Source organism: Aquila chrysaetos, chromosome 16, assembly GCF_900496995.4.
Source record: "Aquila chrysaetos chrysaetos chromosome 16, bAquChr1.4, whole genome shotgun sequence".
Lineage (NCBI taxonomy): Eukaryota > Metazoa > Chordata > Aves > Accipitriformes > Accipitridae > Aquila > Aquila chrysaetos.
The window spans coordinates 23929862-23953312 of NC_044019.1; the positions used below are offsets into that span (position 1 = coordinate 23929862).

Below are 23451 nucleotides of genomic sequence, written 5' to 3' on the forward strand. Positions count from 1 at the left end.
GGATATTAAATCATAGAAAAGTGTGACAGCTTCTAATTCTAGAGGCAGAGACCAAATCATATTTCAATGAAGTCAATGGGAATTTCACTATTCAATTCAGTAAGTCAAGGACTTATCTTTAATTAGGTACCTATTTAAAGTGGATGCACCCATATAATTGTTAGCATACCTGAACATGTAACTGAGTAATATGTACCATCACCTTGGATACCCACTCAAGTATAAAGCCATTTATAAAAGATTCAAGCATTATTCAAGCAGATAACAGATCTCTTCATCCTAGTAGTTGCTTTGTTTTGCTGTCTTGTAATACAGAGGCATGATGAGTAACTTCAGTTTTCATACATCACAAAAACCTACCTACACTTCCTGACATATAGTTTTGCTATGCTTGATGCATGCCAGGAAGGTTTGCCCTAAGTGCACTTATAGGATAAAATGTTGGAGAGACTTTCATTTCTGGGAGTCTTTTACCTAACAACGCAGAAGCATTTAGTGTAGAAATTGATTTCTGGTCTACACTTTGCATCTTCATTTTTGGGTCCTTTTAACTGCTTGTCTACCTTTCTTTCTACTATAGTTTTCTGAAGGGCCAGGAGTGCGTCTTAATTTTATGACAGTTAGAGGATAAAAAGCACTTGTCTCAATTTCTCTGCAACACGCAATCCACCAATATATTTTAGATAACTGTAGTGTAGGATAGCAAATGTTTTTCAATTAAAATGTGGCATAGTTATGGAAAGGAAAATTAACATAAAAATTATTCCTAAATAGTTTCTGTTTCACAAACTTTGATATGATGACTCGAGCCAATCCTTTGAGCCTTTACACATTTAGGGATGGGCCTTGCAAAGCTTTATTAAGACTGGGATTACTGGTCAAGAAATTAATCCTCTTTTGTCCCAATTTTAGTCCTAGAAACAATAAATAACCTGGAGAAGGATATCACCAGACACCTGGATAAGTGCTATTGTGATGGATTTAGGTCTGCTTATTTTATTCTGCTGTGTACCTGGAATACTATATTATATATGTAACATAGAAGATTTTTCACCTACCTGTGTATGTGTATTTATATACCAAAAACTACCATAACAGACAAGCGCACGCTTTTATTAATGTACAATTTCTCATAAGCTTTCAGACAGTGGTAACCGTTACACAGAATATTTCTCATGCAGTCCTAATGCAGTTTTTCAGCCATCTCACAACACAGTCAGAATAGATGTGACAGCCCTTACCTATGCAGGCATTGCCTAAGGACCACAAGCTTCTGAAAAAATTATTCTAAAAGTCACAATGGAAACATCACATTTCTGTTGAAGCAGAAACTGAACCTGGTTCTCTTGAGTCATGTCCTCCGTGACATTTCAGTCTCTCCTTTCACATAAACATTGTACATATTGAACAGGTTATTCTGTCCATTTCGGTTTATCATAACATCACTTAATAAAAATCCACTTACAAGCACTTCTGTAATTGAGCACTGAAAAAAGTTTTTTCATGCAGTTATTACAACACTTTGTTGGATTGTTAATTTTGGTTCAGGTCTTCATTTCTCAGTTCACTACATTGCAGCATAGCACGTAAATAAGGGAGTTTCTTATATATAAGCTTTGTAGTAACTAGATTCAGGATACATTCAGAATACAAGGTAACCATTACAGCAAAGTTATGAACTACATCATTGACGATCAAGTTCCTATCTAGGAACTATTTCATGTCATGCTAACGAAGAACAGAACTGAATTAGTGTTGTTTTATTTGCTACCAAGTGTTGGGTTCATTTGCCAAAAAACTTAAAATTAGATACTCATTATATTTAAATCCTAATTGCCAATTTCTATTGATTATGTTATCCATTACTCATTTTTTACATCTTATTTGAAATGAAGTATTTCCGCCTAACAGTGGAGGGCAGACCCTCTGATGATTCTCTGCCATTTCTGACGGTAGGATCTGCAGAAAGCTACTTATATGCTTATTTGTGTTAGAAAGAGCAAACTAGATTTTTAAGTTAATAAGTAGGCTATCAGATTCACAAGTCTTTCTTCTAGTATATTTGGATTTCCAGTATGGTCTAACTCCCGAAAATCTTGATGCCTTAGCTATGTATGGGATAAACTGGATTTTTAAAGGCATTAATCTGTATTGTAGTAAGAAATCCCTTTTGTAAATTTGGCTCACAGTGTTTGAAAGTGAACGTAAAAAAGGAAGTCAAACCTGGCAACACTAATGATAGTAATTTTAACAATGGAAAGGGACCTAGCACATGGAAAAACATGTCACATATCAGTCCTAATACTGCCACTGTCCTTCTATTCCTTTTGCTAAACCCAAATGACAATTTGCGAAAAGATCAGACCATTCAGTGGAATATTATTTAGTGGTTTTGTAAGCCTTTGCACCTTACGCAGTTCTTTTTCACTTGTACCATGCATTAGAAGAGAGTGTTTATCTCGGTTATGGCAAGAAAAAAGTTATTTTTAGAAAAAGGAGTTATTACTGAAATAAAGTAAAACAAATTCTCCTGCAAATCATGTAAATTTCCTTCAGCTTGAGTACTTCATTTTCAGTTCAAAAATAAAGAACTGCTAAATTCTCTTAATCTCAGTCAACTGATTTCTAAAGCACACTCAAAACTCCAAAAGATATGTAGTAGCCACATCCTATAATGTTAACAGAGATTACTGAAGAGGGTTTTTCAACTGTTCATGGAGATAAACTTCTAGTGCAAATAACCTTCATCAAAATTGTTTACACTCAGATTTCTTTTAGAAAAGACAGCCAGCCAAATTTGTGATCATTCAAAGATCAGGTTCATTCCCTTTATACATATGATGGCCTCTAAGGAAAAAGAAAAGCATAATTTTAAAAATTTACCAGTTACTGTTTCTTTATACATGCATGTGCACACAGACATACCCCCACACCAGGGGAGCGGCTCCTCCACTAACTAACTCATTAGTTAACCTTAACATGTCTGCAATTCAGTTATGTTTCTAGAACTTAAAAATATTTCGAGGAAAACAGATTGTTATTAATGTGACTCTCTGTATGTAGTTACTATATAGCTACTAGGAACTAACTATTCCCCACTTATTTTTTTCAGCTCCACCTAGAGCCACAAGCTATTATTGGTAGCTGCAGTAAAGCCTGAAATTCAGTAATTGAAGTTAAAGCGATGTCATTTAAATCCAGCTGGCACAATCAAAGTGATTACTGAGCATGTCTTTCAGAAGAAAAACAAAGCACAGTAAAAACAGAATGGAATGTAAATATACACTACTTTTTTTAAGCAAGTATCCACAGACAGAAGACTTTGAAAAAAAGTATAATGTTCAATTCCCTTTGAGAGAATGAATGTCAAATGTCTGAGTGTCATTGGTGTGACTTTCAAATGTATTAAAAAATGGATTACACTGGAATTATACTGTTGCAGCAATGAGTTCAGGCTTTAACGTCCAGGTTCTTGTGTAACACAAATTTACATGTATCTACAAATACAAGTATTTTCATTTTCTCTTGTATTTACCTCTTATAAAGTCCTGACACTCAATTCCAAAGAAATACAAAAAAGTTTTTTCCTGTTTTTCTAAATCTATACCTTTTAGGTATTTGTGACTATTGCATCAATATGAGAGAGTAGTCCAGGTAAGTAACGTATCACAGGTATACTGTTCTTGTTACCTAAAATACCACACTGAGGCTTAGCCTGACGGTCTCTGTCATCTCATATAAGCATCTCTCCTGTGTTATATACCTAGGCAGTAAATACTTCTATTGCCTCTATAAAAGTTGCTCTGAAGTCTTCATATTTCATACTAAAACAAAAACTTCAGGCACCTTTCAGGAAAAGTTTCAAGTATTACCTCAAGACAGTCTGTAACTTAATGTTACGAAAGTTGGTCTTTCCTGTACAATTCAGTAACTGGAACCTCAGTCTTCCACTTCCCTGACACACAGCTTCAGCAGCAAGGTACTGGTTACTCGGCAGTGGTCTCCCTCGTGGCAAGAAATCCTACCCTCTTCTAACCTTGTGTAAACATTTCTGAAGAAGTCTTGACAAATTGGAATGTTCTCATCAAAAAGCTTATTCAGAAAATTCCCCCATGTGTGTGGTTATAGGATTTGACTAGCTACTTGCGGCTAAATGAGTCGACAAAAATAAATGTGTCTTGTTGTCGAGAATATATTCACTGTAATTAGTTTTTCACTAACTATATTATGTTGGTCAGCAGGCATATGGGTCTCTTGGAGAAGTTCTTAGGTAAAAAGGCATTCTCTGAACAGTCAAAAAGCAGGAATCTTTCACTGATTTGATGAGTAAGAATCTTAAAGAAGCTGCAGTGGAGCTGGAGGGATTAACGTTCTTCAGTGAACTGGGAACCCACATCTTAGTTTTATCTCTTGTGAACTCAGGTCTCAACAAGTGACAAAGGTCACTTAAACAGAACTTTATACTCTTCTATAATGCAAACATATAGGAAAAGAAAACACGTTTTCAAGTAAGTAGAAGCAATAACATGATTTTGCTCTGGACTGAACACCAAATTCTACAACCACGCTTAGAGAAGTGCAAGGCGTAACGTTTTACTGAATGTCCAGATCCAAGCAATAGGCAATTTCCACCTAGGTAAGTTTGGAAAGCCCTGCTCATAACCTTCACTGGGTGGAAATTTCCACAAAGCTTTGGCTAAGCACTGAGCATTCCAGCGCTTCTGAAACCTCACAGTTCATGCTATATGCTACAGAAGCTCAATGCCTATTACTTTGCTTGAATTTACTGATTCCTCAAACTAAAAACACTACTTACCACCTAAAACTGACAGATAAAAGAACAGAAATCCATACTGTCCTTGATCCCATTTGTCTGTGTTAGCAGTAACAAAGGTGTAATACATTGTCTTCTTATTTCATAAATCTATCAACGTCACTAATTAAACAAGTCCAACAGATTTATGGCCTCATCTATAGTCAACAGAAATAAAAGAGAAACTTTCCACCAAAGACTTTTATCTGATGCCTGTTAATCCCTTCCTCACAAGAAGATAGTTTGTCGATGGACAGAATTCTGGAAGAGGAGAAAGCCATTTGGCCTATTTTATGTACAGTTCCATGATGCTGTCTAATTAAAAATTCACCACATTCACTTAAGTCAACATTCTTCCATGTTCTCAGGAGAGCAGTTTGAAAAGGTTCACTAAGAAGATGATATCCATTAATCAGCCTATTTTGCAAACTCCGTCAAAGTGCTGGAGTACCGACTAAAGCATGCAGCAGGGCTGCATTGTCTTCGCCTATTTGGCAATCAAAGGGGGGGGAAAAAAAAAAAAAAAAAGGTTCTTGCTAATTGACCTTCCCCCCCTCTTCCCCATTCAGGATAAAATAAAAAATTTTAGTCTTGGAGACAAAGTCTTACCCACATAAATACGATCCTCAAGCACAAACAAACTGTATTTTGAAGGCCTAGAGAAAGGCCATTTTTTTAAATGCACCTTTAACTGTCCCTGATTTCTCTTCATGAACCTAACTGATAATGCTGATTTTTACCTAAGGCAATTCTTACTACTGACTTCTGGGATTTATTTAAAAATACTGTTTCCTTTCTTGCTTGTAGCTGAACATCCTAACCAATTACACTTCTGTAAATACAGAATAACTTCACGGATTTCAGTGATCTAATTTGGGATTGACTCAATTAACACAGGCAAATTAATGAATCAAGTTAGCAAAGGGCTACCATTTAAATATTTTTTCTGCCTCTTCAAAGAGCAGAGGAGAAATATCCACACCAAAGTTTAATACAATTTTGAGCTGATGAGACTCAATCTATCTTTTCCTCAATTGCTGAGCCCTCCACGTTTCTTTTCAGGTTTAAACTAGGTGATGTGAATGAAAAACAGTGCATCACTTACTATGAGAAAGAATTACTGCTGCCATACATAAATATGCAGTAATATCAGCACATGTACGTGTAAGCAATTAGTAGAAAATAGAACAGCCTATAAAAACAAATTGAAGCAAATTATAACAGTGAAATCATCTAGTACCTGTGCTTGCCTACCCAGTGAAACCAATTACACCAAAAGAGTGCAGTAGCTTCAACTGCAACCTTAGTGAGATACATTATTTTTCTTATACAATCTTCACACCACATTTTTGGTCTGTGTCATGATTCTGGAACATTTTGATTTTGTTTTGGAGGAAGTATCAATTTCACTCACATTTCCAGTAGCTACGTCTTTAGGAGACCTTGAAGAGCCTCTTATCTATCATATATTTTGGGTATCAAGAAAAATCAATGCTAAAACATGTGAGAAGTGAGCAGAAATAGCTTTCTGAAAGCAGACCTCTTTCCTTCAGCATGAAGATACAATTTCTACATTGATGCTACATTGACTGTGAGCAAAAAGATCTTTCACAGTAGCTGTGCAAGGTGCAGCAGTATCTGTGTGTACTTCAGATGGGTAACACACAGCCAGGGAATTTCAAAATTAATTAATTTTGGAACTTGCAAATTACTACTCGTGTGTGTATATACAGACTCATTTTGCAGTTGCAAGGACGGGATTATTCTAAGAATAACTCCTTTCCTACTTTCTTTGACTTAATTAAAGTATCAAAATGGCATTAATGCAGGCATATTTGATGCACAAATCATAGCTATTTTTCTGTGTTACTCTCCCCACACACACAATTTTAACACTTTTTATACATGAATATCTAAAGCAAATATACATGACTATCTAAAGGAAAAAAAACAACATAACTGCAGCCATGACAATACTAAATAAGATGGCTATACAAGAATAATAATAACTGAATAATAACAACAACAACTATTTCAAAGCAGTTTCAAACACATGCTTCCAAGTGATTGTATTATGAAGGATTGTTATGGGAAAAGGTTACACTGGATGTATGGAAAAAAATACTTCTCTGTCTTTAGTCCCTATTTACCATTAGTCTAAAAGGAGAGAAAGTATCAGGAAATTTATGACACCACATATTTCTTTACCCACGTTTAGCCTCCTCTTTCAAAAAAACTAGCAGTTCAGGGTAAGTATGGCCTTTCCACACCTAAATACTGCAAGTGTAATTAAAGAATCATTAATTTATTATTATTTCAGTTCAGACACAAACTTACCTAAAAATGGATCACTGTATTCTGTATTAGACAGCTTAAGCAAGTTGTTTTCCAAAGTCTCCATCACTTTAGCTGGAATAAATGCAATATTCATATCAGCATTCACATGTATTTTTTAAGTAAAAGAAACACTTTTCAAAGCTGTCAGTGACTCAAATGAAAAACTTTATGCCGAAATTTTGAAGAGCACTTTCCATTGGTGGAAAAAAGAACAAGATCACTTTACTGAAGACTTTCACTCTATTCCTGAGATAAGTTTAACTTGGTGAAATAACTTACTAGAGTAATAATTAGTGCCTATGAACATTAAGGAAGGACTTAGCAAAATTTAGTAGCAGAAGCCAGCAGAGTTAATTTGTTCTATAAATGTTCACACACAGTTGGCAATAGTGTATGGCAATAGTTGGCAACAGGTGACATACACAGTGATTGGGATCTCCAACTAGACTAGCCTCTCTGTTAAGGCATATTTATCTGTTAAAATAGATATCCTAAAATAAAAGTAGTTCCTTTTTCCAACACAAGCTAAAATTCATAGGGATTTTCTCCCTTTTCTCTCATTCTCTCCACACCACTGTTCTCCACACCACTCTTCCCTGATTCTGCTATTCATGAATGAATGCATCTGCTCCTACATGTTCATACTTAAAGACATTTCTTGCCAAAAGCCTAGTATTTTTTTTAATCTCTCTCTCCTAGGACGGACTACAGAAACCTTCATGCTCTTCCCCAGCATACAGGAGCACTTTCTTGTCTTGTTTTCAGTGAGAAGTAAATAATCTTGTAATTCAGAAAAATAAAATAAAACTTAGTTTAAGCCTCACTTCAAACATTATAGAGATTGACTCAAGGACTCGGTACCATGGCTCTTCTAGCTGTTTTGTGCAAAAACATCTCTCCAACAAACTGTAGATATCTAAACAAATTAAAGCTTATCAGATGCCCCTATAATTTAATGAAAGATGCTAAAAAATTATATCTAAGACACCACAAAACTTCAAATTATGTTCCCATAGATCCCTTCCATTCCCAGTGTTGGAACAAGCCTGAAAGAAAAACCTCCTACCTCGTTCTGACACTACATCCACTGTAGCTGTAGATGTCCCTGCACTTAGAGGCTGAGGCCGGGGCTGTGGCTGCACACGATTTGGCTGCAGAAATGACGAATGCTTGCTCAGACTCTGAGGATGTGTTTGGCTCTGGGCTAGGCATGGCATAGATCTTCTAGAGGGTTTCAGTGGATGCTCTTTCACTGTCTCACTCTTGCTTGTATTCATGCCTGAAAAAGCCAAAAAAGAGAAAAAAATTAAAAAAAAGAACATAAGCTCTGCCATATTAGGCAATGACAAAGACAGACGGCTAATTATGAAAGCTCAAGGTGATTCATCCACTTAATAAGCAACTCTCCAACTAAACAAAAATGTTTAAAATATTCAAAGAAGAATACAGAGTTGGGAACGAAATCCAGGAATTCTCCACCCATCCTTCCATCAACATCCCACAATTCAAATTCACAATATTCTAAATCAGATGATTCTGTGGTACACATGTCATACAGTCATTCAGAAGCAAATGACAGCACCTAGCGTCATCCACATTATGATTGCTAAACAAAATTTTAATTCAGTGGTAGAAATGAATAAAACCCCTCAAACAAGCAAACAAACAAAAAAAATCGAATACCAGCAAAAGATGTTCACAAGTTTCCTGAAGGATTCATGAACACCTTCTCCTTTGAAATGCAGCTTTTTGCAAGTTCTGATGAATCTATTAGCTGTTTCTAGTTTTTCTTCTGGGACACATGCCGGTGTGGGGTTTTCATATGCGTTGCCTGGCTTTAGGTTCAGGTACCCACATCCAGGCATGCCCCAGTCAACTGTGTGGTATCAGTGAAAATGTTTGAAAAATCGGATTGTTAATTTAAATGAAAAATGTGATTTGGGGATCCCTGTTTTCAGTGTGTCATTTTAAAAATGATGCAAAAATCATTCCCTGTTCTGAGTTTCTCCCACCTTAACATTACAAGTCTGTGTTTCCAAATTATCCCTCATAGATCTTTTATAATTAGCATGGTCTCTATTGTATCACCTTGTTGGTGACAGAACAAACTTAATGTAATAACTGCTTGTATTGCCTGTCCACAAACAACAGACTGGCTACATGTCCTAAACTTACACATACAGCATCAGGCATTAAGAACATTATCTGTCATTTGAATGTATGGAACTTATTTTTAACTCTTTGAATCCTGAAACAAAGATTCCCTTTATGTTAACTGTGATCCTCATTAACACTAAATTGTAATAATGTAATAATAATTTCTAAAACTTCTACTGTTTCTAAAAATTCACTGGGAAACACTAAATAATCAAAGTGCATTTGTCTAGGAAAGTACAACTGATGATGTAATAGTGACAAGAAATAAGGGGAAAAAAGAACTGATTTTCTGCCTCTTTTACTTGAAAGGCTCTTTGCCAGGATGCAACTCCAGAGTCTACTGCTGCCCAGTCTGCAGCGTGCAGGCCCCAGCCACGGTCCCAGTGCAGAATTGTTCGTCGATGCACACCAAATAATGCATTATCATCAACTTTGTTGATGTTATCACCCTTATCGTTTAAGATTTATAAAGTGCTACAGTGTGCCATGAGAACATTATTCTTTCCTTTTAACACCCAGCACTATGAAAGTGTTCTCATTAATATTACTTTAATTACACTAAGCTACAAAAATGTAGACCTGAAAATTTAATGGCACTCAAATCCACACACTCACTTAATACAAGGTATTTCATAAAAGAACAGGAATATAAAATGAGACCCCCATGTAAACCTGCAGAAAGTCATGAATATTGAAAAAGTTATTGTGAAATGAACAAGTGATGAAAACAAGCAGATTTTGATTTGTTACCATTCTACCATCCATCACTGCTGGATCAAAGGCTAATGAAAGGTAGCCTAGTATTTATTTTTCCCTATGGCAGACAAGTTTCTTCCTTCTTCCTTCCTTTTTCTTCCTAAAAACTTCACTTTTATATATAAAACCATATTTATTTTGAGTATTCCCACTGTTCTCACACATGCCTTCTAATGCAAAAACATAATAAGGCTATCAGCTACACAGGTCTTCAGTCCCCAGTTCCAATTAAGAAATATCAATACATCTAAGCTTGACCATAAATAACTCCACATCAAAAGTCAGATTTTTCTGAGAAAAAATGATGGGTTTACTCCTGTGTTTAGCTGTTGCTGACCTTCAGACTCTGTTAACTGTTTCTTATTACTACACTAACACACAATACAACTTCTCTATTAATATTTGAAAAGGAACCAAACCCTGTAAAATTGGCTCTATGAATTTTTTTTCACTGAAATTAAAAACTCTGACTGTGAAAAATTACTTAGCAGTTATAATACTGAATCTATTTTATGACATTCTTTCTAAAAATGTAGTATAAGACTTTTAAACAATTAAATCACCTGACCTGCTACACTGGTTAACAATTCAGTTTTCAAGGTGGTATGTACTATTTTAGCACATTTTGTTTGTATGACTGGCTGTCTCTGTTCTGAGTGTGATAATTATTTACAATCAAAAAAAATACAGCTATCCCTTCAAGATGATAATTTTACCAATATTCATCCCATTTAACTCCCATTTTATATTTCTTCCCAGAAACTCAGGAGTTTGTCAGACAACCAAAATTTGAATCTGTCAATTTTTGCAAAAACAAGGCCATATACAGCTAACATTATCATTAAACATGCTCGTTATTCCACTTCAGTAATTACAATTAGATATATTTCTAAATGTTCAGGTTTCGCAGATCATAAATAAGTATTTAATAACGATTATAGCGACAATATGAATTTACGACTGTGACTGCAATAAGTATGCCTCATATTGTATTCTGGTACTTGGCACGAAGGATAATTACAGGGACTACAAAAACTTAAAGTAAATCTACTCCTGAAAGGCTCTTGTACACTATAAGGTGTGAATTTAGTTTAAAAAAAAAAAAAAAAAAAAAAAAGCAGCCAAAATACAGATGCTAAGAGCATTCCATTCTGTAAAATATTTACACTTTCCTTTCAAAGCTACAAAATTCATTTCCCCTTCACCATTATGGAATTATATTAATGCTCTTAATCCTTTTACCTATTAGGTAACCTTTGTGAAAAAACATCGTAGCAGCACATGGTGGCAAAACCCTCCACATTTCAAGGTCAGTTAGAACAAAATAGTTGGGCAATGATTCGGAAAAAGCCCAACTCTTACAGTTGTTTTTGAGATACAAGGAAATTAAGTAGCTTTCCTCAGTTTACGTGGAAGAGAAACTCAATATTATACACCTTCTGAGTCGATCTAGGGCCTTGATGCACCCTTGTAAAAATTGAGTAATTCAACACTGAGCAAAATCTAAGTCTATTAAAGAGCTAGTCTACTGTGTTCAGCTCCATGATGGACAGGGTTTGTTTCTCCTGCTTTTGCTTACAGTCACACTGTACCCCAGGAACCAGCAGGTCAGGCAGAAAGAGCATGCTGGAGCACGGAGCCATCCCACGAGGCAGTTAATTAATGGAGCGTGCCTGAAAGCTGGGGAGCAAGAGAGCCACGTCACATCGGGGGACAGGCAGTTTGTGCAGACTAGGAACCAGGTGTAAAGCAGGGAGCAAGCGGCCAGGCCACAGGTAGAGCAGAAGGAACTCTCGAAGGACAAGACACAGCTCTGCAAGTCGGTCTTTGCCACTGGGCAATTGCTTGTTGCAACTTAAAAATTAAATTACAAAAAAGCAAACGTATTTGTACATATTTGCCAAGGTCTCATACTGCCCTAATTCAGCAGCTTCTTGCATGATTCATAGGAATTCTTAATTTTTCATGAAGCTTTAAACTGTTTACAAAATCAGAAATGCATTTTCAAAGACAAATACATTGTACATTGGGGTGGGCTGACCCCGGCCACCAGCTAAGCATCACAGCAGCCGCGTGCTGACCCTCCACAGCGGGTTGGGGAGAGAGAATGGGAAGAGCAAGAGTGAGAAAAACTCACCGGCTGAGGTAAAGATAGTTTAAGAAGTGAAGGAAAGAAGGGGTAAAAAAAAAACCACCCCAAAAAACAACGATGCAGTGGCAATCACCCACTACCCTCCCACGAGCAGACCAACGCCCAGCCAGTCTCTGAGCAATGACAGCCTCCCTGCCCCTCAGATTTTATTGCTGAGTGCGATGCTCTATGGCACGGGATATCCTTCTGGTCAGCTGGGGTCAGCTCTCCCAACCTCTTGCCCACCCCCAGCCTGCTCGCAGCGGAGCAGAGCAGGGAAAAAAGAGAAGGCCGTGATGCTGCGCAAGCGCTGCTCAGCAATAACCAAAACACTGGGGCGTTAGCAACGCTTTTAGTCGCAGATCCAAAAACCAGCACCATACGGGCTGCTATGAAGAAAACTATCTCCATCCCGGCCAGACCCTGTAGATACATTCAGAAGTTAATGTCGGAAATTTTTGCTACTCTCTTGTTTAAATGCCTCAAGTTGTTCCACCAAGAACAATACAACGTGACCTCTGAGAGACTGCTGCCTTTCCTGTCAAAGTGAACTGTATGGAAACACACCACAGAAGAAAAAACATAGTCCCCAAAGTATCTGGGAAATCTTTATGAACAAGGATATTCACATAAATGAAGATTACAAATATACATTAATATTGAACTCTACCAGAAATTTAAGGTGGAGGAAAAAAAAAAAAAAAAAAAACACAAAATATCTATTGTTTCAATGCCAAGGAAAATTAAATACAGGGAGTTTGCTATGAAGAGTGCTAAAGCCTCCTGTCTGTACAGGATCAGCAGATCTTCTGTGATTGCTGTACACACTGTCAAAGATCCTCAGAAGATTAGCATAGAGAGTCTGGTTTACTACACTATTTCTCCTCTGCTTGACAGCACAATTTACTCTGCAGCATGTTCTTACAAATCCTAGTCTCTTAGTAATATATAATAACTCTCTCCGACTGTGCTAGAAACAAACAAGTAATCTAAACATTTCTGCTGCTTGGAGAGCCATGAACTTCCAAGGAATTTTCCCCATCAAAATCTGTGCCACTCGAAGAAGAATGTCACACTCAGCAAGGCTCTCTCTTATCTAAATCTCAACATAAAGAGTCCACAAAGAAGGTCCTTTGATTAGCAGGATACTCCCCGTACTTAACTATAATAGCTAAAGTTTAAAAGGGCCTTTCATTTTAAAACTTCCCCAAGCTCCCCGAACATGCTTTACACTTCAGTGTAAGGGTCGCTCTATCAAGAAATGCAGAACTTCATTAGTCCAACGAGGACAGTTCTTCCAGATCTGCAACACAGCATGATTGTTCTTGGTCAGACAGATTAAGTATTAATTTAATAGGAGGTTAAGGTAGATTGAGGTAAGCTGCTGCCGCCTCAGAAGGTGCAACAGGTCTTTAAATAGGTATGAGCAGCAAGGACTCCGCTTCTTAATGATTCTGAAATGGATACTCTGTGCCAGCAGAGCAGGCAGTGGCACTGGGCTATAGCACCAACGATGCCGTGTTCAGAACAGAGCAATGCTACATCATGTCTGCTACGCTACTTGCAAGGTTTCCAAGAAGTATTCTTTGTAGCTCTTCCTAAATGGACGTGTTTATCAGACCAAAGTCTACAGCAGTTACACGTAGCAACGGGTAATATAGAATAATATGTAAAATGATGTATTTTGTAATTGTTCTGGATGGCTTTAATGATCAATTTCTTAAGCAGTGATACACTGTCAGTAATTATGGACCCTACAGCATAATTATTACTGTTGACAAAAAAGACTGTTTCTTGCATCTGTATTGGAGCCACTGCGTGTAGCAAGATGAATCACTCACTTTATTACTGCAGAAATTTACGGTAATGCGAATAACACACACTGTCATTCAATTTTAACAACAATTTAGGTGATACATACAAAAAAAGAGTATAATTCTTTCATGAGGTACTGCCTCAATTTACAAGAAAATTACTCCCTTTCGCTCTCTCTCACTGTATATTCCTCTGTGTCATTTCAAACAGATTCCTTAATACCATGCTGCTTCTGCTTGGAAAGAGTGAGTCACAGCAAAGTAACCTCAGAGCACATTTGCTGATACGCTAGTAGTATGATCTACCCTCATGATTCAAATTTAACAAGTTAATTCATTCTCTGCTAGTGTGTCAGAGTCCAGTTCTGTGATATGCTAGTTTTGGTGGCATTTGCAGTTGCATGCCAATGCTTAACCAGCTCCGGCACACAAACAGCTTGTGGTTGACATCATCAACTGGGTCACTAAATTGTTTACTGAAATTATTTTTATTCCTTCCTCTCTTCTCCATAGGGGTGTTTTCTAGAATCTGTACCTTTCCAACTAGAACTTTGCTACACAGACCTTGCTTGTTCGGGGATATTTGGATCTGCAATAAAAGACATACATACACTTAGCAAAGAAAGAATAAACTTGTTTTTCTACTTGAACTGCATTTATTGGCTCTTTCCCTACAAAATATTCCTCTGGCACTTAGCATGAGTGTGGAAATGAGTATGCCATAAGTATAGAAATTTCTCACATTGGAGAAAAAGGTGGTTAAAGTTTATAGTTTAATCAGATCCTGCCTTTTATTTTAGCACTTCTGCCTCGGAAAGTGTTCCTTCCGAGAGGAAGATGGGGATTCCTGTTATGTAGGCAATTCCCTACATGGCTCAAAGCCAGAACAGCCAGCTGTACTACACCATCTCATAGGTTCCTGGCAGAGCAGGCAGGAAAGATGGAGCTAGAGTATGATGAGCTTTTCTTATCATTAAATCAGTATGCACAATTTAATGCACGTTTAACATTATGCCAATCTAGAAAGACTCTTAATGAAGCCAGCTCTTAGATGCCTCCAGGTTTTGGCCATTAGAAACATAAAGGAAAAATTCTCCTATGCCTCATTCTGTGAAATACAGGTACAGTTGATAATTTCTTTATTATTAACAGAAAAAAAAATTAGTTTCATTTGCTCCTAATTTTAGATGAGGAAAGTATGCATTGTTAACCCAATGCTGGAAGCACCCTTAGCAAGGCTGGACCAGTGCTAATTTCAAAAAGAACAGCCCAGTAACTATTGCCCATTTAATCCAGCACAAGCCTTAGCATAAAACAGGAGTAGCTACTATATAAGTCAGATCAATAGCATCAGCTTTATAGAGTTATGCTGTGTAATCATGCCCACAATCGATATCAACAACATGCAGGTCTTACCAACTACTCACGTCATCATGAGTTTGCTTGATAAAAATACCTTCTTAATTGTAAAAAAAAAGTTCTGTAAAGCCTTTGGCTTCACATACCGTACATCACTAATTAAAATGAAATGTCATTCATAAAACACATTAAAACAGACTGAGAACCTGATAAATCTCAAATGTTTCTGTCAACGGCATCATCATAATTAGAATCTTTAATCACATAAAATATGAAGAAAAGCTTGCAATGGTTTTCATGACATTTAAGTTTAATGTGAAAACATATTTCTACAGTATCAAGTATAAAACAGCTCAATTTTGAAAAGCATTTAGTTTTCAATACTCAATGGATGTAACAGGTACTGCTAAAGAATGAGCTTACTCTGATTGGCAGCTGCAATCTACAAAAGAAAACTTAATGTAGGATAATTACTCCAATAAATTCTGAGCAACCATAACCAAAAGATACTTAATAATGGAGAAATAATAAATTATTTCAGTAACAGCAGAAGTTTTCTGATCTATTTTAATATCTCAACAAATACAAAGGGTATTCAGTTTCATATATTAGACCAATATTTGAGTGAGTCAGGAATGTACCCATACTTTCCTTTTTTATATAAAAGGTAGAATCAAACTGGATAACCTCTGAATTTGTTTTATATTCTTGCAGAAAAAAAAAACCAACCACAAAATACCCAGCATCAAGTATTCTTATTATATTAACAGACACACTAAAAAGCCTCATCCAAAACTGAAGAAAATTAACCAATCCTTTTCTTGAGAAGGAAAAAAAGAAAAAAAAAAAAAAAAAAGGACGACACACACTAAACATGGGACAAAATAGCCTTCAAGGATGAACCCTATTTCTCTTCAATACTATCAGTATATCATGAAAGCTTATGAATCCCAATTTTCTAAAGGTGTTTTTTCAGATCACCTCCATTGCCTTTTCTGTTATGAAGTGAACAGGTCAACACAGAATCGCAGAATCATAGAATCATTTAAGTTGGAAAAGACCTTTAAGATCATCAAGTCCAACCAGAGATTGAGTCCAACATTATTCCCATTAAATGTTTCAAATGTAGCCACTTGGGTGAGTATAACTCCTAGGCTAGCCAATAAATACATCCTGAATGACAGTAAGTCATTGTGATGATATTTTTAAACTTCACCCCACTACAGAAATAACATTGATTTATGAAGGTGTTTATGAAATAATATGAGGTTTAATGATATCATTAATCATGCCTTTGAAGACTGCTTCCATTAAATACCATGATTTTACTTCAACCTTTTGCAGTTGTAAATATTGTGAAGAGGAACATAAACAATTAAGTAAATTGTGAATGCCTAGACTTGTGGTAGCTTTTTTTTTCTCTCAAGTTAGACATGTGAGAAATAACTGTCAATCCAGAAACATAGCTAATGAAAGGGAAAGGAATTGTGGGGTTACCTGAAAGTTCTCCAAGAAAACACACATAGCAGGACTTAAAAAAAATATATGGTTAATTCAACTAGTGATTATTTGAAAAACACTGAATGCTGGAATAACACTTTTCAGAGACGGTGAATTTGTCCCCATAGATCTTGTAAATAGCATCAACATTTTGTGCAAGCTTCAGTTTCTAATTTTTTATTTTATAGTACTTTGTCCATTAGATTAAGAAATAGAAAGCTATTACTTTCCTTATTTAGATAGCCATAGATTTTGATACCAGATCACCTTTTCTTTTTAAAAAAAAAAAATCAAAAATCATTTTTCTGATGAGCTATTTAGAAAGAACTACTTCACTATAGCACTATAAGGAAGGCTTAATGGCACCCTATCAACATTTCAAGCTTTTTTTCTTGACTTGACAGTAGAGCAGCACTCAACTTTCCAATAGCACTGTAACAACAGCAAACACAAAGGTTTAAAAGTCACATTAGCCCTTTTGGCTATAGGCCTTCCATGGACAGTGATTTTCTTTTATAAATAGCTGCCCCTTGCAAAAATAAAAATCCCTGAGACACTGTTTCCCAGGAAAAGTCTCCAACTTCTCTACTGAAATGTTTACCGCTGGCCAACACTCAATTTAGTAAGAGATTCAGTCCTCACAGCCTCTACACGCTCATGCGGTGATGATTTTACAAATACTTCCGGGCCACTACTAAAAATACCAGCTAGGGTTCAAAATGATCCCTAGAGGACCCCGCTAGAAAACTCATGAATAACTGGTTTAATATTTTTAAGTTTTATATTCGTGCTTGGGTTGGCATGTGATACCCCCATTAATACGGAACTCTCTTTACTCCTTAGTGACATCACCTTCACCTAGGCATTGTCCCTTTGTGCCAGGAGAAACAAACCAACAGTGCAACAAAACCAAAGGATTTAAAGAACATTGGAGACATTCCTCTCATTTAAGTTATATTTGCAAACAGGATTCTCTGTTTCTGCAACTTTGATTGTAAACTCTTTTCAAACAGTCGTGGCCTTGTTTGTCTCATAAGTATTCCAAATGGAGAGTAAACAACAAACAAAACCCCAAGCACAGACCTACTACAGCGCTTTCGCAGAGAATGAGAAATTACGTTCCTTCCATTATATACCTCTTGCACTCAGGCCAGTGAAGGAAAGACCTATTTCCTTGTGGAAGCAGCAGGAAATTCAACTGCCGGAAGTAAAGAATTGCTTGCAAGCTGCACAAACCTCTCCTTCTAAATATAGCAGGAGGTTGGCCTTGCTCCCACGTGGCACCTAGCAGGATAATTCTTGTAATGATCAGCTGTAAAATTAAAATGAGGTCTGTTCTTTTAAACAGCTTTACCTTGATAAAAATTACATAATGAACTCACAGGATGACAGAAATAAAATAAAAAAGGGAAGTATAAACATGTTTTCATTTGTGATTTGAAAGTATGTATCTACAAAACGTAGAAGAGTTGTCCCAAATTGCAACATTTATGGAAGAAGCCAATAAGATGCCAAGACTTAAGGGTTGCTGTATTGAAACAGGATTAGGAATCTTTTTTGAGGTTTTTGGGGGAAATAAAGATATTTATCTCATGAAATCTCTAAGCAGTCCTGTTATACCTTATACTCACAGAATTAGGAAAAAGTGAAGGTTTCTATTACAGACAACCATCTGTCAACCCCAATAGCTCTTACTTGAAGCCTTTTAGGCCCCTGTATAGTATGGATTCCCATGTATACACATAAAAACTGTTAGTATTCCCACCTAAGTACAACCACATAAGCTACTTTGGAATCAATATGGTTCAGCTAACTTTTGAAAATAGCAGGTTTTTTACATCCTCACCTTTTACCACTTCACCCTATTTTCTTGATTATCCGATACAGGTCCCACATCTACTCTTTCTTTATATCTGATTGAGAATGCTTTAAGACTTCATTTTCTCAACTTCTCCACAAGGAAATTACTTTTAATGAAACATATTTTAGTTTATGGATTTTGAAGAACATCAAAATGGAAAGGAAAAATGGATTTTTTTGTTTTCTTTTGTCTACAAAACCTGTATTCAAGTTAAATACAAAATGTTGGTTTTAGTAGTGCATCAGTAAGGCAGGACTCATACCAAATTTAACACGTTACAGCATACCGTTAATTTGGTACAAAACTTTGAGACTGTCTCATGATTACTATTACAAACAAGATTATACACTTTCCTGACATTACCCGTGTTAGTAAGATGTACTTTAAGCACTTTTATGTGTCTTATTTGCAGGTAACAGCCAATACATTTGATCTTTCCTGACAAAGGTGGGAGAAACAGTTTTGAAGTAAGGAACAGCTCAGACAAGCAGAGTAGATTTTTTTGCCAAGGGGGTCTACTTGCCATTAAAAGTACAGTTAAGAAAAGTAAATAGCTTTAAATAGCGATTTCATTCTAAAGCTTCCTGCAATACCTTTTATAAAGTTTATCTCAATGAATATCTGGTCTTACCTAATTTAAACTTGAATTTTAACAGAATTAAATTGGTGCCTGACTAATGCCATGACTATGCATGCAAATAAAGCAAAATATTTTTGTGCTTAATTGAACACGGGAATTAAAAGGCTTCAGAAGGCTGCTGACTAGTCTGGAAGATCTCCAAAGTTGTTACAAACATATCTGCCAGAAAACATTAGAAATTCAACAAAATATTCTATTTTCTCCCCCAAACCCAATAACATAGTAAATCTCTGGAAGGCTGTGTGTCCTCATCAAAGTAGCCTATTCCCCAGGCCTCATTCTTGAAATTCTTCAGAAAACGCTTTCTCACAGCAGCCTCAGGAGACAGGCACTGGTATGACCGACTTGATTTAGCAACAACATAATGAGGTTACAGAAAAGGAAGAAAGTGCATTATTGCCTTTTAATAGAGCAAGATAGGTCTTAAATGTACCAAGCATAAAATGAATAGGCATCAAGGGGTTTGAGCCAGGTTATAATATTTACAATATTTATAATAATAATTTATAATATTTATAATATTTAATATAACAAAAGAGCAAACAACTGGAGTGAACAGCCCAAGAAGGCATAAAACTCAAGATATTAGTGCTTCCTCTCACTTGCACATCCAAGTGGCTCCATTCCCTTTTCATCTTAGGAGACGAAAGGTCTGATAGCAACCAGCTCCTTCATGAGAAAGATAAATTGCAAAATGTCTTTATTCACGTTCTGTATTCTGTCATGACTGGTCAGATTAGAAATGAACAAATTAGAAGTAGGGTCCTATGACCTAATTCAGATTATAACTGATGCAACAATAAAGGTGTTCAGGTAAGACAAAAGGCATAGTATATTACCAAGCCATGTTATTTTGTGTACTTAACTAAAAAGTTAATAGGAATACGATTACAAAGTTCTAGTTTTCCTCAGCTTTCTGCATATATCTTCACAGAACAATATATAAAAACTGTATGAGATCTGCCTTTGGTAAAAAGGATAACATGTTGTGTAAAGCAAATCAGCATTAAAAAGAGCTGCTCAGTCAGTAGAGTAGTAATAACACAATGTTTCTCAGACTTTGGCGCAAATCTATCTGGAATTTAGTTCTGTAAGAGACTTGGACAACAACAACAACAAAAATCAACCTGCGGATTACTTCAATCTGTATTTCAACTGGAGAAATTGATTCAAAATTAGGAATGGCTGGTTAACTACACATACATCAGGTGCATGGTGCTGCTTCAGATCTTGCCCTCAACAGTGCTTAGGCATTTACCAACTTACAAAAACAGAAGTCACTTATTTTGGTCATTGTATTTTCAGTCATAACCAATACTGCTCTATATATTTTCAGTCAGATCTGGAAAAACACCCCCCCGCCCCCAGATTTCAGTTACAGAGACAGATCTAGCTGCAGTTTATAAGAAATGCCAAGCTCTCAGTCCTATGATTCCAATTCAAAGGAAACCTGCAAATAGGTTGATTATATTCAATTGAAAAACTGATGCCTGCAAAACTTCAGCTGAGAATTAGTTAGGTGGAAGGTACTCAGGACAATGACTGAGGCTTACAGTATTCCCATAGGAAGAGTGGTGCAATGAAACTGATTAAAAAACTGAATTCATGCCAGAAGAGATTTGTTTTGCGATAATATTCTGCTATGTATTATATACTCGAGTGTACTGGAGAACAACCATAAAACTTGTATTCTCAAAGAAAAACCCAAACCTTTTTGAGGAGGATTAGTACGTACTTGGCAGATGGATTGGTGCAACAAAAGAGATAGTGGAAAATACAAATGTTATAAACTTTGGAAACAAATAAGTAAAAAAAAAAATAATAATCAAATTTACCATTTTTTTTGTGCCAAAAAGAAAAAAAAAAAAGCTCTGTGAACATTTCACATTTTTCAGAAATATTAAGATGAAGAGAGATCAAAGCAGACAGTAATTGACAGTTTTGCATGGACGGACAATATAGTAGAAGTTAAAAGCACTGTTTATTGCTAAAGATAGACTTTTGTGCACTGTGCAGAATGGATGGTCCTTCAGCAGAAAGCGGAGTCCTGTAAAAGGCACTTTCAAAGCTGAGCATGGTAGCATTTCTTGTGACCAGGCAGGTTACAGAATACCACAGAGGATAAAGCACTGCAGTGTAAAATAAACTATCTTTTTTAAATGCAAGTATAACCTCAACCTCAATGGTTGAAAATAGTAAAATACATATAAACATTTACTGAAGGAAACATGAAATTTGGTATAAGATAGTACTATACCATAATCGCTGTAATTAATGCGAAAAAAAGCATTCTCACTTTCATGCATGTAGGTCTCTCATTAAAGGGGCATGAAATGATCCAAAATAAACATACAACCTAAAGAGCAGTATCAAAGTAAACAAACTAAGATGAGATAGTCAGAAGAAAACATCTAATAGCATTAACATGCCGTTTAGATTGAGGTAGTTGGGGGAAAAAAAAAGTTAGCAACAGTAAGACAAACTACCTAGGAAATAATTTGAAGAGCTTTATCTGCCTTTCTTCCTTCTCCAAGGCAGCCATTCCATTCCAAGTGGAAGTCCTCATCAAAAAAATTCAGTCAGGTTCAAAAAACCAAAACCACCAACCAACACCAACCACAAACACCAAAACACATAACAACAAAAAAAAGCCAAAACCACAGAAAAGAATAAATCCATGACTGAAAAAAATCTCCAAGCCAGTATGGCAATGTCTTATTGAAAAAGTATAACACAGATTATAAATACAAGTTAAAAGAGAACATAAATAACCAATTCCGAAGTTCATAGGTTTGATGGAAGCGGGTACTGTACAATTGCGTAATTAGTCACTTTTTCCTGCCAAATCTTCAAACCCTCATCCTTTTAATTCTTTCTTCATCCTTTTTTTGAATTCTGTTTCTAATTCCAGAAATAATTCTAAACTTAACCTATAGCTATTACCGCAGTTATAAACTGGTTACTACCATTTCAACTTCTCTTTCCACTGACCCTTTTCTTCTGTCAGAAAATAGGAGAAAGGCTAAATTATTTCTTATTGTAAGAAAAAAATCATGGGATTTTTAATTTTTGCAAAAGGTAATGAAAGAACATACACACTCTTTATTTTCTAGATTGTTTACTGCAGCATAGGTGCCTGTCAATAAAGTTGTATAAATATCTATAGTACAACAGATCTTTGTTGCAGTTAGAAAAAAAAAAAAAAAAGCATACACATTTACTGCCTCTAATTTAGCCCCTGTGGTCATACTATGGCAATAGAATTACTAAGATATAATTAAATTTAATTACAAATCAAATCAAGTTCCAAATAAACACACTGTTTAAATATTTCTAAGAGACGGTAACACATGTAGGTATTCTTGAACAAAAGCTTAACCTAGTGAGCATGAACAAGGACGGAACAAGTTATTTTCAAAGACATTGAAACTAAAATCTGTTATTTAAACATTATACTAATACAATAAAGAGGCTTCACACTTTTCTGCTCTTTTATATTCATTACCCTGTCACTTTTCTAAATCACTTTTTTTTAATAAGGAAGATAAGGAACTCGTCTAGCAGCTTTTCACTGATTTGTCATCTATACTGCGTAGGCAAATGAAAAGGTCTATGTGTTTTCTGTAGGGAGCACTGACCTAATAACTAGTCACCAGGGAGAAGGTGCTGTACCTTACCCGTCTCTCCTCACATGTCCAGGGACCTGGCCACCATGGCAGGAACGCTGCTCACAGAACACAGTCCTGCAAAGAGCTCGGCCATGCGATTTAAGCACATCACTACTCAGTTATAAACATTTTGAAATTGTAGGAACTAAGTAAAGCATACACTCTTTGCTGTACAATCATGTGCGTAGTTATGGTGCAAGCGCTTTCCTTAGTCAAGACTTCAGGGTCAGAACCTAGTTACATAAATGAAAAGATGGTCACCAACATCATCAGCAGGCAACAAAATGCAACCAGATTTTAAATGCATTACTCATCTACTGAAAATGAGATTGATATTGTTTGCTAAGTAGGACCTTACAGGTCCCTCCAAGAAACCTAAGCTTTACTGTAACAGCAAGTGGAACTTGAAGGTTAC

General features: G+C 36.1%; 1 protein-coding gene across 5 annotated transcripts in view; it reads right to left on the reverse strand.

The window, feature by feature from the left end:
- The window catches only part of ANO3 (anoctamin 3), a 216910-nt gene that overhangs the window by 88697 nt on the left and 104762 nt on the right, over window positions 1-23451 (reverse strand). For 4 of the 5 annotated variants that reach the window (XM_030039477.2, XM_030039476.2, XM_030039478.2 and 1 more), the window contains exons 2-3: window positions 8217-8429; window positions 7151-7222 (exon numbers count right to left, since the gene is read on the reverse strand). In XM_030039477.2, coding sequence (XP_029895337.1) covers window positions 7151-7222; window positions 8217-8429 — 285 coding nt within the window. Of the gene's footprint in view, window positions 1-7150; window positions 7223-8216; window positions 8430-13189; window positions 13195-23451 lie in introns of those variants that run through there. The other variant, XM_030039480.2, reaches the window with a different exon arrangement.